This window comes from Nomascus leucogenys, chromosome 8, assembly GCF_006542625.1.
Source record: "Nomascus leucogenys isolate Asia chromosome 8, Asia_NLE_v1, whole genome shotgun sequence".
Classification (NCBI taxonomy): domain Eukaryota; kingdom Metazoa; phylum Chordata; class Mammalia; order Primates; family Hylobatidae; genus Nomascus; species Nomascus leucogenys.
The window spans coordinates 99,735,183-99,749,323 of record NC_044388.1 but is presented as its reverse complement, the minus strand read 5'-3'; the positions used below and the strand labels follow the sequence as shown (position 1 = coordinate 99,749,323).

The following is a 14,141-nucleotide window of genomic DNA, read 5'->3' as shown; positions in this document are numbered from 1 at the left end:
ACTGTGTCCCCAAAGAGCCATCCTTGTCCATCCACCTCTACTCTACCAGCTGCCCCAGAAGAAAAGTACCTGGTCACCCCAGTCTGAGTCAGGTATCTTTTCTCTAGGTTCACAAAATACCATCTGCACATTTCATAGAATATATCCCATACTACAGAGCCAGATGGAAAAGTTGCCAATCACACCCTTCCTCGCTATCCCTTGACCTCCTTCCCCTAACCCAAAGGAAAGCATTGCATGGGGAGTGAGCTTGGGGATTTCAAGTTCTATATTACCAAGTCAGTGTGGCACAAAGGAAGAAATGCATACTTGGGAGTCAAATCCCAGGTCTACCACTGACTTTGTTTTGTGGTATTAGGTAAGTGATTTAACCTCTTTAGGCCTAGTCCCTTCTCTGTAAAATGGGTATTGTATCTATGGGTATTGCAAAGTTGTTTTGTGGATTAGAATAGATGAATTTAAAGTTCCTCATATAATGTCTAGCACATTTGTTATTGATAGGTAACATAAATGATAATGTATATACACACACACATACACACCGACCCCTGAAATCAACGGCAGAACCGGTGTATCCAAAATGCCCAGGTTTTAAACCCACTGGAGTTGAGTTCTCATGCCTTTGCTCAGTCACTGACTTAGGGAACCCGTGGCTCCGTGAATGAAGCAGTTGGCAGAGGCTTTCTGAATTATAGTGTCATGGGATGGCATGTGTGCAACTGGGGAGGAGATGCTTGCTGGCAGCTCTCCAAGTACTTTGTCCAATCAGAATGGACAGTTAGATCACATCTCTTGATGACAGAGGAAGCAGCAAATACAACATATTCTTCTTTGAAACACATTATGCCCTTCATCCAACCTTAACTCCTTTTTGTGTTGTAATCATGGCAATAATCATTCCCATCTGTATTAGAACTCTGCTGATCATTTAACGTATATTTTCTTTGATTCTAATAACAACGTGCTGGCTGGAATCCAGGATTCCATTTTAAAGATAAGGCAACTGAGGCTGTGCAGTTGCAGAGCTGCTCTTTAGGGGCTAATACCAAGGTTGATGCTCTTCCTGCTACCCATGCTGTTTCCAATGCCGCCCACGTTTTGAAATTCTCCTGAAGTTTCTAGGTTTGGGAACAAAATGTCATATTAGGATTTTTGTTGTGAAAGGAAATGTATGCATACGTTTATTAAAACAGTTTTTCTTCAAATAGTGAACCATCTGTAATTTTCTGTCAGAAGCAACAGACATTAAAGCAGCTGTGTGTCTCTGTTTCTCTTCACAGTGCTCCCATGCCCTACCTCATAGGAATCCATTTAAGTTTAATGGAGGTAAGTTGGCTTCTTTCCTCCCCAGATGGCTCTACCTGGGTCTTTGTTTCATTGTGTGGCGGTGGAGAGACCCAGTCTCAGCAGTCACAGCTCTGCACGTGGGAGCGTGCCGAAGCAGCACCTCCCAGTGTACAAAGCTGAGCGTTCAGTTTGGACGCTCTGCACTGGGCTCTGTTTTCAGGGTTTTCCCACTTTGCCGAGAGACTGTGGATTTTCACGGGTTGAGGGAGTGAGAGTCAAGGAGGCAGGAGGAAAGGGTTCTTTAAGGGTTTGAACGAGGGAAGGGAGATGATTTGCTTTTCAAAATGTTTGTTCTAATCGCTATAGCAATATTGCATTCTTCATTGTAGTAAATGTGATATAAAATGTGTATAGAATCATGAAGAAGGAAATTAAAATTATGCACGATACCATTATTCCAGATTGAACCATTGTTAGCATTTTACTAATCTCCCTCTTGGTCTTTATTCTCTAAATATATGTTTTGTATAAATATGCATAATTGATATACTTTATAATTTTGTGTCTTTATTTTAATTAACATGGCTTGGGAATCACTATATGTTTTTATCTACTCTCAGTAATAATTTTTAATTTGCCACCTATCATTCCCACTATTTGGATATACCACAACGTAACTGTTTTCCTACTCTTGGACACTGAGGTTGTTTATAATTTTTCACTATTATAAATAGCATTTCAGCAAAGATCTTTATGCATAAGGCTTTATCTGCATTTTGCCTCATTTCCTTAGCATAGAACCCCTAAAGTAGAAATGCTTGGTCAAAGCTATGCATCGGATGCCAGATTGCTTTCTGTATGGCTGTACCAATTAGATAGCAATTCTTTTAAAGGACTTTTCTGTGCTTTTGTAAGTGTCATTAGTTTGTAGACATGTACTCTAAGCCCTTTCCTCCTCAGGAGAGAGTTTTAATTTGTACTAGAGCAAAATGAGGCATGGGGAGGGTGCTTGCCTGTGTTGCACAGGAGATAAGCTCTCAGAGGGAAAATCTACAGCCATGTCCGTCTGCGGTGGTGCTTTGCATGTCTTGAAGGAAGTGCTACTTCTCTTCTTCTGTTCCCTTCATTTCACGTCGACGAGGACCACCTGCTTCACTAACTGTTGCACACTGTGCTATTGTGCTTACGAAAATGAAAGAAGTTGGTTATTGAAAAACCTGTTTGTTTGACATTGAGAATCTTGATCAAAATAGACCACAGAAATCTGCTCAAATTTCTAATTTGACAGGCCGGCCATGTGGCTCCTACATTCTGTTAACAGTTCCTCCTTGTCATCACCCAGCCCTAAGCACATACAGTACACAGTTTATGGACTATCTGGGATGATGTATTTAGATCAGATTGAAGAGATTTCTTCTGTGTTTTACCTTTGTTTGTCAAGTTTGGGGGTCTATTCAAAGCTCCCGTATGAAAAATTGAAATTCAAAGTAAATACTTTCCAATGGACCGTTAGTGCCAATTGCTGTAGAGTTTGAAACACTAATATAATGACTATTTGGTCTATCGGAGTCCACAGTTCCCTCCCGCCTGCCTCTCCTCCTGCCTTCCAGACTGCTCCAGCACAGGCTTTTTCAGATTCCTTTTTATGTCCCAGCGCCTCAGCATTCTCCAAGTTTCTAGTTTTGTCTTTCTCTTCTTTTCTATTGCCCTCTAGTCACCTTGTTTAAGGCCTTTTGCTTCAGCTACTAGGTCAATGTCAATGACTCAGCTGGGATTCTAACGCTGGTCTGCCTCTCTCTGAACTTCAGGTCCAAAGTTTAAAGTGCCAATTGGATTTCACCTGGATGTACTACAGATGTCTCCCCCAGTCTTCCCCAATTTATTATCTGCGCGTGCACACCCACACTCTGTGTGTGTGTGTGTGTGTGTGTGTGTCTCCGTGTCTGTCTCTGTCTCTGTCTCTCTCTCTCTCTCTCTCTAAGCCACTCCACTCCCCTTCCACTGTTCCTAGTCCCTGTGAATGGCACTACTGCCTTCAATGGCACCTAAATGGGACACACTGATCATGCCTGAATGCTCTTCTTCCTCATCCTCTCTAAATACTCAAAGCTCTAAAACGTCTCTCGCCTTGTTCTTTCCTCACTGCCTTCATTGACACTTTCTTTGCTTTCTTGGATTCTTGCAAAAGCCTTATTCATTTGATAAACAACATGAGGGCCTCTTATGTTTCAAGCATTTTGCTAGGTCCTGGAGGTATGGAGATGAATATAAAGTTCAGTGCATAGTCACAACATTGCATGGGTTGCCCTCCAGCCGGTCACTTGATAACCATGGACTACATAATGCTTGAGGAGGAGCCTTCCAGCCTCCCCTACACAGTCCCTGGGTTCTGCACAGTCTCTCCGCTGCTGTCAAGCCTTCTGCCTGGTCACTGACCCATGTTAGCTTATGCTCCTGCTGATCCCTAAACATATCCACATTCCCACCCCTCTGTATGCATCAGCCCTGCCCTTCTCCACCTCTTCCAAGAAGTCCTCCTGCTCTGTTTTCTTCTTTCACTTATGGTGCCTCTTGCTCTGAATAATAGCTGTTTGCTTCCTTGTCCCTCTCCATCATCCCCTGGAGCATGACTTCTTTGGGAACAAGGACTGTTCCCATTCACTGTGGTGTCCTCAGCACCTAACAGGATACCACACAGGTGATATTCTCTGAGCAAATGCTTTGTGAAAAGAAGCGTTGAGTGAATGCTTGGAAAGCTGTAATTTGGAGCACATTTAGAAGCCCTCTAATAGGCATCACTGTTTTCAGGCAACCCAATGCCATAATTTTACTTACAGGTGCAGGAAGTGAATTTTTTACTTTTTATATAATTGTAAGTAATTTAAAATAAGGCCTTTTGTAGTAAAACATGCAGTGTAAAATATGCATACCTTTTGCAGCTGAAACTTGGGACAGAGTTTTGCACTTACATGAATGGGTGCGGGTCTCTTCTGCTCAGTCTTTGAAGGGCGTTAAGGGAGAAGGCTTAGGAAGCACTGGCCCAGATAGATCTTAGCCCTGCTGATTGACGGAGGCTGGGGAGGAGTTTGCTGTGCTGAACTCCTGTGTAGTCAGCACAAAAATAAAAACAAAAATGGGAGTTGCCCCACTCTTGAAACCAGCCAAGACACTTTCTGAACAAAGAAGTGTTTCCTGAGTGTGTAGGGCAGCCGTGAACTACTGAATCTTAGAATTCAGTCTCCTGACCTCCTCCCTGGAATTTCAGCTCAGATTCCGAATGCCCTAGTTGTGCTTTCTGATTGGGTTTATCTAGTTCGATTGTACCCTTCAGGTGAAAGGGATGCTTCTCCGGCAGTTTCCTGCAGGAACCTGTAGCTCAGACCTGGGGCCAAAGGAAAGCTGTTTACGGAAGGTGCTCAGGAAGGCCCATCTCCTCTCGCTACACTAGTTTTCTTACTGGCAATTCAGCAAAAGGCTTATTTTTGACTGTCTTGTTATTTTTTCTTGAAAGCTATAGGCACCTTATTATGCCTTTGCATATGTGCCAGAATTTTTTAAACTTCAAATGAATGTGGCAGATGTTCATAAAAGTTTAGAAAAAGCTACCATAGGAAGACTTTTTAACCATTTTTATGACACTCAAATTTGTTGCACAAAAAGAAATATAAATTACAAACTTGCATTGTTATTTTTAAAAAGGTTATTTTGGGGAAAGACCTAATTCTGGTTCATGCTCTTACAGGATGCCATTAAATGGTAACCTAGTCACCTTACAGAGTCTGCCTTCCTCCCAAAGTGACAAGTGTATACCTGATCGCCATTCTTCTCTCTCCTTCTGCCTGTTTATAGTCTCTCTCTCATTTAAGCAATCTGAGGCTAGTGGCATGTTAGCAGAATAGCCAAGGGTATTGGCATAGACCTAGTTTCTTCTTGGAGAGAATGATCATGTTAGCTGGCAGCTAGGAAATCCCAAAACACGGCCAGATTCCACAGTGACTGTCCTTTCATTCAAGCGATCTCAATTTAGCTCAAGAGACATTTATGCAGCCCCTCTTCTGTGCCGTGTCTGGTAGCAGGTGCCAGGTCATGTCTGGTCGATGGTGCTTCTCCTGTTTGATAAATGAAGACCTTCCTCATCAAGCCTCACAAACAGTGCTTTGTGTGCAGACCTCAGAGTGACATGAGGGATGCATCCAGAAGGTATTTTCTATCCTTCTTGGTGGTGGGATGGTCAGGAAGGAGAAGGGAAAGGTGACAGCAATGACAGTTCCAGACAGAGGCTCAGGTGGCTTGTAAATGAAGTTACACCCATACACAGAGGCAGTGAAGTAGAGCAGTTAGAATGTGACACCCCTACTTCCTGCTTACTTGATTGTGGGCAAGGTAATTGACCTCTGAGTCTCTATTTTCTCACCTGTAAACTGAGGATAATGGCTGTGTCTCCCTTATGGGATCACTGGGAGGATCCAGTGAGATAATGCCTATCAGATGCCCAGCACAGTTCCTGCACATAAAGAGCTCAACAAAGGTCAGCAATCCTTGCTGGTTTTACTTCTTTAGTGGCCTTCAAGCTGTTTCCATTGTTAAGCTGATGGCTTTGAAACTGTGTTTTAGGAGCTCTTGGGTTCCCAGGATCATCATCCTCATGTCCTAGGGAAAGACAGTTTCAACACAATTGGTTTGTGCCTGCCTCGTTTTCTCCTGGTCTGCAATGCAGAGGCACAGTACCAGGCTTGGGAGTGACACTTCTGTAGAATTTGACAATTGTACTTCCAAACCCCTGCTTGACCACTTCCCTGCTGTGCTAACTACAGCCATGATACTTCATCTTTCTGTGTCTTACTTTCTTCCTAAGAGCTGAGTCCTGTATACGGACAGCATGTCCCAGTGTCTGGCATGTGGTGGGGACACAATATACATTCCTTTCTGCAACAGAGTTCTGAAAGCTTTCTGTGTACGTGGCACCATGTTTATACTAGGAGCTCTGTATAAAAATGGCAAATGTGATATAATCTCCACCTTCACAGGGTTGTGTGTAGACCAGATGCAGAAAAATGTAAAGTAATTGTAGTGAATTTGGGATGCTGTAGGCTCTGGAAGGAGAGATGCTGACCCTAGCCTTGAGAATAATGCTTCTCAGAGGAAGAGAATGCCCACACTGAAACCTAGCAGATAAATGTAAGAATTAGGTAAACCAGGGAACAGAGAGCAGCATCTGCAAAGACATAGGTGTAGGCAAAGGGGGCTTTCCAGGAGATATGAGTAGTTCAGCCTCTGATAGGAGCATGAGCTGAAGTAGGCAGGCCAGGCCCAGCCCATCCAGGGCCTTGGAGGCTGCAGTAAAGAGTTTGAACTTTATAGGGCAATGGAGAGCCGTTGAAGGGTGTAAATAGAGGAGGGACATGGTCAGGTCTTCTCCTTCTGGGCCATTAGAAACACAGTCCTTCCGTATAAAATGCTTGGAAACCACTTAACCATGTTAATAAAGTAAATTGATATTTGCAAAGATCAAGGTAATTCTTAAGGAAATTACACATCAAAAACATGTACATAAAATTCAGATGGGTCAGTGTCCCAAACCTGACCTTCTACATGGTTTCTTTGCTACCAAGCTGTGACAGAGGTGTTTGTGGTGATGGCTTTCTTCAAAGTATTAGCACCATTTTTACTAGATTGTGTCTTTTCTTCTCTGTTTTCAAGTAATTTTTATGAATTAGTTATTCTTTCTACACCTCAGTTTAAGGGTAAGAATGTATTTTATGTACTATGTGGTAGTGCAAGGCAGTAGGAGCAGGGGGAGTGTGACCCAGGGACCAGTTGGTGGGCCCCCAACTGCTTCTCCCCTCTAATGCAATTTCAAGAGGTGTGTGATGGGTGCATGGGGAGCTTCTGGCATTCTGCTGGTTTCACCATCTTTTACCTAGGAATGCTTAGCCATGGGTCCCTAGAAGCCTGGTTTTGCAAATATACAAGTGCTTAAAACAGCACTGAGCCGCCATTCAGCGGACAGCATCCAGGTGCCAAATCAAAGCTCATCTTGGTCTCTGGGATCCAGAGGCCACATTTGTCTGTGTCTACAACGAGGTTCCCAATTTAACTATGAAGCTTTTACACAAAATAATAGGATTCATTTATTTACAGGCAAGGGGAAAGTAATGGGGATTTTTTTCCTTTACATTTCAAAGAACTGGAATTTCTGTCAATTGAGTTGGCACTATTTTAACTAGTTTTTTCTTTTCATTTTTCCCCTGGCATAGAAAGTCTTTCATGCTTTGTTCCTTTCTCTTTGTTTGATATTTATTTTTAAACAGAGTAAAGAAGAGTGTTTCTTGTTTACCATTGTATCATTTTGCTTCTTTGTATGACTCCACATGTAGACAGAAGTAAGATGTAGTTCACATTTGTTAATGCTGCAATTGATGCAAAATTCTGAGCCATAGTTACATCCAGGTATAAATGGTGACTTGTATATGTGTCCTCACAAGAATAGAGATGTTCCATGTGACATTTGTTAGTGTCAAGTGATCATATTCTTGCTTTATTAAAAAACAGCCTGGGCAACACAGTGAGACCTCATCTCTACGTAAAATTAAAAAAACAACAACAACAAAAACTAGCCAGGTGTGGTGACACACAGCTATAGTTCCAGCTACTCAGATGGCTGAGGCAAGAGGATCACTCAAGCCAAGCCCAGGAGTTCAAGGCTGCAGTGAGCCATAATTGTGCCACTGTACTCCAGCCTGGGTGACAAAGACCCTGTCTCAAAATAAAATGAAATAAAAAGTGATATTTGCATGAAAAATCTCACCTGATAGTTTCATTCATAGGCTCATGGCAAGAAAGGGAAGGGGTTGGAGGAGACTTTAACATCTTTTGAGTACTTGCCAACCACTGTGCTGAGGACTTGACCTGTTTTCATGTTTGAGCATTCCTCAGACACTCTCTGCGAAGTAGGAGATATTCACACTTGCAGATGGGGAAGCTGAGGCTCTGAGAGGTAAAATACAATTGGCCCTCTGCATCCACAGGTTCCATGTCCACAGATTCATCCAACCACAGATCAAAAATATTTGGAAAAAAATATATGAAAGAATATAAATTAAAAAGCCAATATGGTATTGGCTATTTTTGTATAATATTTGTATAATTGTTGTATAATAGTTGTTATATACAGTATCACAACTATTTAACATTTACATTGTATTAGGTATTGTAAGTAATCTAGAGACAATTTAAAGCATACAGGAGTATGTGCATTGGTTATATGCAAACATTATACCCTTTGGTATCAGAGACTTGAGCATCTGCAGATGTTGGTATCCACAGGGGCCCTGGAACCCCTCAGATACTGAGGGATGACTGTAATTTGTACCCAGGCCTTCAGCTGCAAGGGGTTTATCAGCACCTCTGATCTGCGTACCCTCCCATCAGGCCATGTGGATTATGCCTGTGCCACCCTAGTCCTGGGCAGAGTCCCCACCTGTCCTGTGCTTTTCCTTCTCAGTGCTGTGTGCTGGGGATTGTGGTGAGGAGGGGAAAGGAGGGCTTACAGCTGGCGGCCCCATATTCCTCCAGAGACAAGCTCTGAGTATACTTTGACTGGAACCTGGTTACTTGGCCTCGTCAAGTCTCCACTCTTACTTGTAAAATTAAATTGATATTATCCATATAAAAGACTTGTGAGAATTAACTGATATAGCTTATTCAATTAAATCAAATATGAAGAGCTTTTTAAAAATACTATGCCAAACATTCATCTTCCTAGTTAGTAGTATAAAAATAAGAGGCAAAGTTTAAGTCAGTGAAACCCTGGATGGAGATTGCTTTATTTTGTAAAGAAAAAGATAATTCAACAGTGGCTCGGCCCTGAAATTTCCTTAGCATGCTATGTGTTCTCATGCACAGTCATCACTTATGAGTCTCATACCATCCAGAAGGTTCCTACTGCAAACACAGCAGGCTCTGCTCACCTTAGGCCTTGAGGAAGGCCCTGGATTGAGCGGATAGATTTCCCTTAGAAGTTGTCTCCTCTTCACAGTAAGCATTTGCTTTTAAAATGAGTATGAATCTCAAATGCCACTTATCCTAATGTTGGAATTAGTTAATATAAAACAATTTAAAGCTCCAGTAGTAATTTATGTAATCAAAGAGAACAAGTACTTCTGGCTGAGTTAAGTATCTCTTGCAGCCAGTACGTTTTCAGTCTAACTTGTCATGATGGAAACATTCTCACGTGAGAGGGAATAGCCCTCTGTTACAGATGAGAAAAACTCAGTAATGATGAGGAGAATCCCAGTAAAAAATGTGAAACCATCATTGATGCTTTTGTTTTTGTATTTTCCTATCATCATTTATGTCATTATATATAGGTTGCATTTAGCAATGTTAAAACTGACTTCAGAGAAAACTTAAAAGTTTATAAATTGTTACCAAGAGAAGCTTGAATAAGTCAAATTCCTGCCAGATTGAGGTAAGGAGCAGTGGGCAGTGAGCAGGGGGGCTGTGTAACAGAGAGCTCATGGGCACTGGAGTCATATGGACCTGGGTTCATATTCTAGTTTCACCACTACTAGGTCACTTTAAACAAGCACCTTTTTTTTTTTTTTTTTTTTTTTTATGATGGAGTCTTGCTTTGTTGCCCAGGCTAGAGTGCAGTGGTGCCATCTCAGCTCACTGCATCCTCCGCCTCCTGGATTCAAGCGATTCTCCTGCCTCAGCATCCCAAGTAGCTGGGACTACAGGTGTGCACCACCACACCTGGCCTAAACAAACTCCTTTGTTTAAATCAGAAATCAGTTTCTCAGAGGAAAAGGGTATGGTTACTACATCACACAGTTTGACCACTTTACACAAAACTGCACTTTTGCTATCCTCTTAAAAGATTCCTGTTGGAAACACCTGTACATAATAATCTTGACCATTGAATGAGGGTCTACTAATGTGCATGCCACTTTGGCCATGTAATTTCTAATTGCCACCACTTTGAGAGAGGTGCCCCTGTTTTGCAGATGGGTATGTTAAGGTGCCTCTTTGAGCCCCAGACTCCTCACTGGTAAAATAGGTAGCTGCCCCATTTTATAGGAGTTTTCAATGAGGAATAAATAAGAAGGTACATGAAAACACTCAGACTGGTGTCTGACACATGGTGGGTGCCAAATAAATGGAAGTGATTATCAATATTATATAGGTGTAAAATTGATCTCTTTCCCTTACAAAGAAACTAAAAGATTTATCTACCTAAGATTGACTCTGCCTTCCATTTTCAGCCTCTGTTTTTATTTTTCTAATAAGTGGCTTTTTCAAAACTGACATTAGCTTAAACTTACTTTTTAACTGAGCCCGGCCACGTGGGACTGTTGACTTCATAAACTCCTTGCAAGTGATTGGGGCGGGGCCGTTGTGGGAGCTCAGAGACCAGCAGTGTGATGATTGAAGAGCCGTACCCTTGGCCTAGACAAATCCCACTTGAAATCTGGGCACATGTGGTTTTGTTTAACACCATGCTCAGCCGACTCATGGTATGGGTTTGTGACCATCAGACATTTGTTGTTGATATGTGAGGTCACCACAGTAGGGGTGTTTGTCAACCAAATTAAACTTCCTCTTAATGACCTAAAATAATTGATTTGGAAGGCCGTTAAATGGGCCAGGGCAATGTGTAAGCAAGCTGAAAACCGGCATTTTCTGCACAAATTAATGCATGTTCTTGTTCTGTTTGTTCGTGTTTTGCTTTTGTTGGGGAGAATGTGGCTGGACCATGGGCTTTTTGAGCAGTCAGTGAACCTGAGTTTGAATCCCACCTCTGCCATTTATCTCTCTGTAATTTGGACAAGTCGCTGAGTTTCTGTGGGTGTGTGCCTTAATATCCCCATCAGCAAAATGAGGACACCTGCCATAAAGTGATGAGAATTAGAAATAATATGACCGAAGTGCCATGAACATTGCTAGGCCATCACCCTCTGGTAGCTATTATTATAAATAAAATATTTCCAATAGGCATCTCAAGAAGATAGCTCAGCAGTCGTTTTGTACAAAGTGGTCAAACTATGATGTAGTAACCATGCGTTTTTCCCCCCTGCTAAACTAATTTCTCCACACACTACTCTCTGTAGTAAAGTTAAACATCCAGAGAGAAAAGTGTGATTAAAAATGGAGTCCATAGATCTCTCTTTACATATTGTTTGATTCTCAGCTGATTTCAAGATGAACTTAAAGTTGGATACTTAAGATATATGCCATTTAGGCTACAGAAGAAGTAGGTTTTTTCTTTGGCTATTGGATTCAAACATGTATGATCTAAGTTCAGGCCTTTGCAGGTAAAGCTTGGGACCACCATTCTATGTTTGTTTAGAAACAAAGGCATTGGCTGGGGTCTTTTCTGAAGTATGATGAACAGTGGCACTGAAGTTTTGTTTTGTGGTTGGAAGTTAACAACATCCCTGAGAGTGGTTTATGTGTCTTGCCTAAAATCCTTCCCTCCATAAACCCAAATATTGACAAAAGCTAAAAGGTGCAGACTGGAGCTGTGCCTAGACTCCTGACACTTCCTTAGCCAAATATAATGTCTGCTAAACCTTGGTGCCTAGGAGTCCATTGTTTCCAAAGATCCAGGGTAATAAATTTATATCCTCCCTCTTCAGCGTTTAACTGCAAATATTTTGTACTGACCGAATGGGTTAAATTATGAAGCTTGATAAGTACATATGCACACTACCCATCCCTAGCTTTAGAAGAAGGGGAAAAAAAAAAGAAAGAAAGAAAAAGATAGCTATGATTTTTGGATGTCATCCCAATTTTTAAAAATAAGAGAATTTGGACATTTTGGCATATGGGGTTTTTTAAATGAAATTTCATGGAACTGAAAACAGTCAATTTTAGGTTTCCAAAAATTGTTTAGATTTTCGCTGGTATAAATTTGCTGCACATGGTTTTGGGGAAGTTCTGAGAGATGCATTTGGGACTTTGGGGTTGATTTTTTTTTTTTTTTTGAGATTTGTGATTGAGTTTCAAAAGGTGATTTTCCCCCCTCCCCCAACTCAAAGTATAAATCAGGGGAGATCAGAGTTCCATTTTCTAAGGATACTTTTGGGTAATGACATCATTATGCACTGCTGCACAACTGGACTTGGGACTGACTTATTGAGCCTTGTTTCAGCACCATTTGGACACTGCACAGCATATTCCCCTTCTCTGCCTCAGAGTGATTTTGGCCGTGCCATTAGCAGCAGCTGCTGGTGATAAGCACCGGGAGAGTCACCTGTGTAGGGTCAGGCTTATTGCACATCAAGGTTTGGCAGTGTCGGAAGAGAGGGAAGATGCCCAGGAGGGGGCTCCAGGCCACCTGCCGAGTGAAGATCAAAGGGTTGAAAGGTCAGAGGGCTCAGCTCCCTTAACTGTATCTGTCTGTGCAATAGCTATTTCAGATTGTAAATCTTGGCGATTTCATTAAGTCCTCCTGGCTGCTACTGGGGCATTGAAATAATAAAATTTTATATCTATTGCCTTTCCTGCCTCTGGCAGCCAGGCTGGTACATTCTCTGCAAGATGGGGGCGTCTTTATGAAAACCTTCCCTGGAATGATCAGAGCAGCATTAATGAAGCCTCGGATTGGGAAGTTGGGGTTCACAGGACCTCATCCTCGGCAGGAGGGAGGAGGTTTATAAATAAAGACCACACAAACCATTTAGCAGCCTTTTAGATTTGTGTAGCACCTCTCTTCTGAAAAGCAGATCAGTAAAATATTACCTATTGCTAAATGTTTAATCTTACTCAGGAGGAGGGGTGCACTTTCTCACTGCTGCTGCTTATTAAATAGCCCCTGTCTAATGACCCTAGGGCCCATCCTTTTGAATAACCCCAAGAGCAGCTATACAGGTCTCACTTCTCGCTCTGCAGACCTTTTGGGTGCTTTTAGAGACATGTCTCCTGAATATGATTTTCTAAATATTTTTCCTAGATCTTAAAGTTGTTAAGGACTGTGAGGGCTCCTTGGCTCTTGGGTAGGACAAATCAAAGTAATGGCTGCCCCTTTACTGCCCATATGTTTAAGACCCCCTGTAGTTTGTTTGAAAAGTTAAGAGATTTTCACAGTGAAGGTGCCATTTCTGAAATTTGAAGTGTTCCTTTTCACCGCAAGATAAGTTCACTCTGATTAAGTCCGTAATTCTCACTAAGCCATGTTTATGGGGGCAATAAACAATGTTTCAGCGTGCTTGTTAAATTGGGTTTCCAACCTCTCCACTCTTTAAAAATTGGCATTTCAAATAAAAGGCAGGTGGAGATGGGAGTCGGGCTTTGCGGTGCTTAGTGATGAATGAATGATGGCAAGTGGCAGTTGTGTGGGAGGAATGAGGTCCTATTTTATGATAGAGTGACCCCAAACCATTTGGGGACTAGGGAATCAGCATCCCCTCACACTCCCAGTGAAACTCTTAAATTCAAGTTTTATTGTTTCAATTTGGATGGATGCTATTTTGAACTACTGCCAGACACCTTATGCTCATTATTTAATTTTCATAATGCATCTGTGCTCTGGTAGTGGGGCCCCTATTTTACAGATGATGAAATATAGGCACAGAGAGGTTAAGTAACTTGTCCAAAGTCACACAGCTAATAATTAGGAGGAGCAGGATTCAAACACAGTTATTTCATTGCGTGAAGCAGTTTAGTGTGTACAAAAGAAAACTATTATGCTGGCCCTACTTTTAGGGCTTGCTTGCCTCTGTATTTCAGCACTCTGGTAAGTCTATACATGGAGGTCACAGAGACATGTGGAAGTGGCCACTGTCCTCAGTATTTGCTCAGCACCAACGCTGTGCCTGGAAAGTGGAGGAGGCTGCACAGCGAGGAGAAAG

The 14,141-nt window shown here is 42.0% G+C and overlaps 1 protein-coding gene across 6 annotated transcripts in view; it reads left to right on the top strand.

Annotated features, from left to right (window-relative positions):
• The window catches only part of DENND1A (DENN domain containing 1A), a 544,738-nt gene that overhangs the window by 314,210 nt on the left and 216,387 nt on the right, over window positions 1-14,141 (top strand). For all 6 annotated transcript variants that reach the window (XM_030817797.1, XM_012509181.2, XM_030817794.1 and 3 more), the window contains one exon: window positions 1,281-1,326. In XM_030817797.1, coding sequence (XP_030673657.1) covers window positions 1,281-1,326 — 46 coding nt within the window. The remainder of the gene's footprint in view (window positions 1-1,280; window positions 1,327-14,141) is intronic.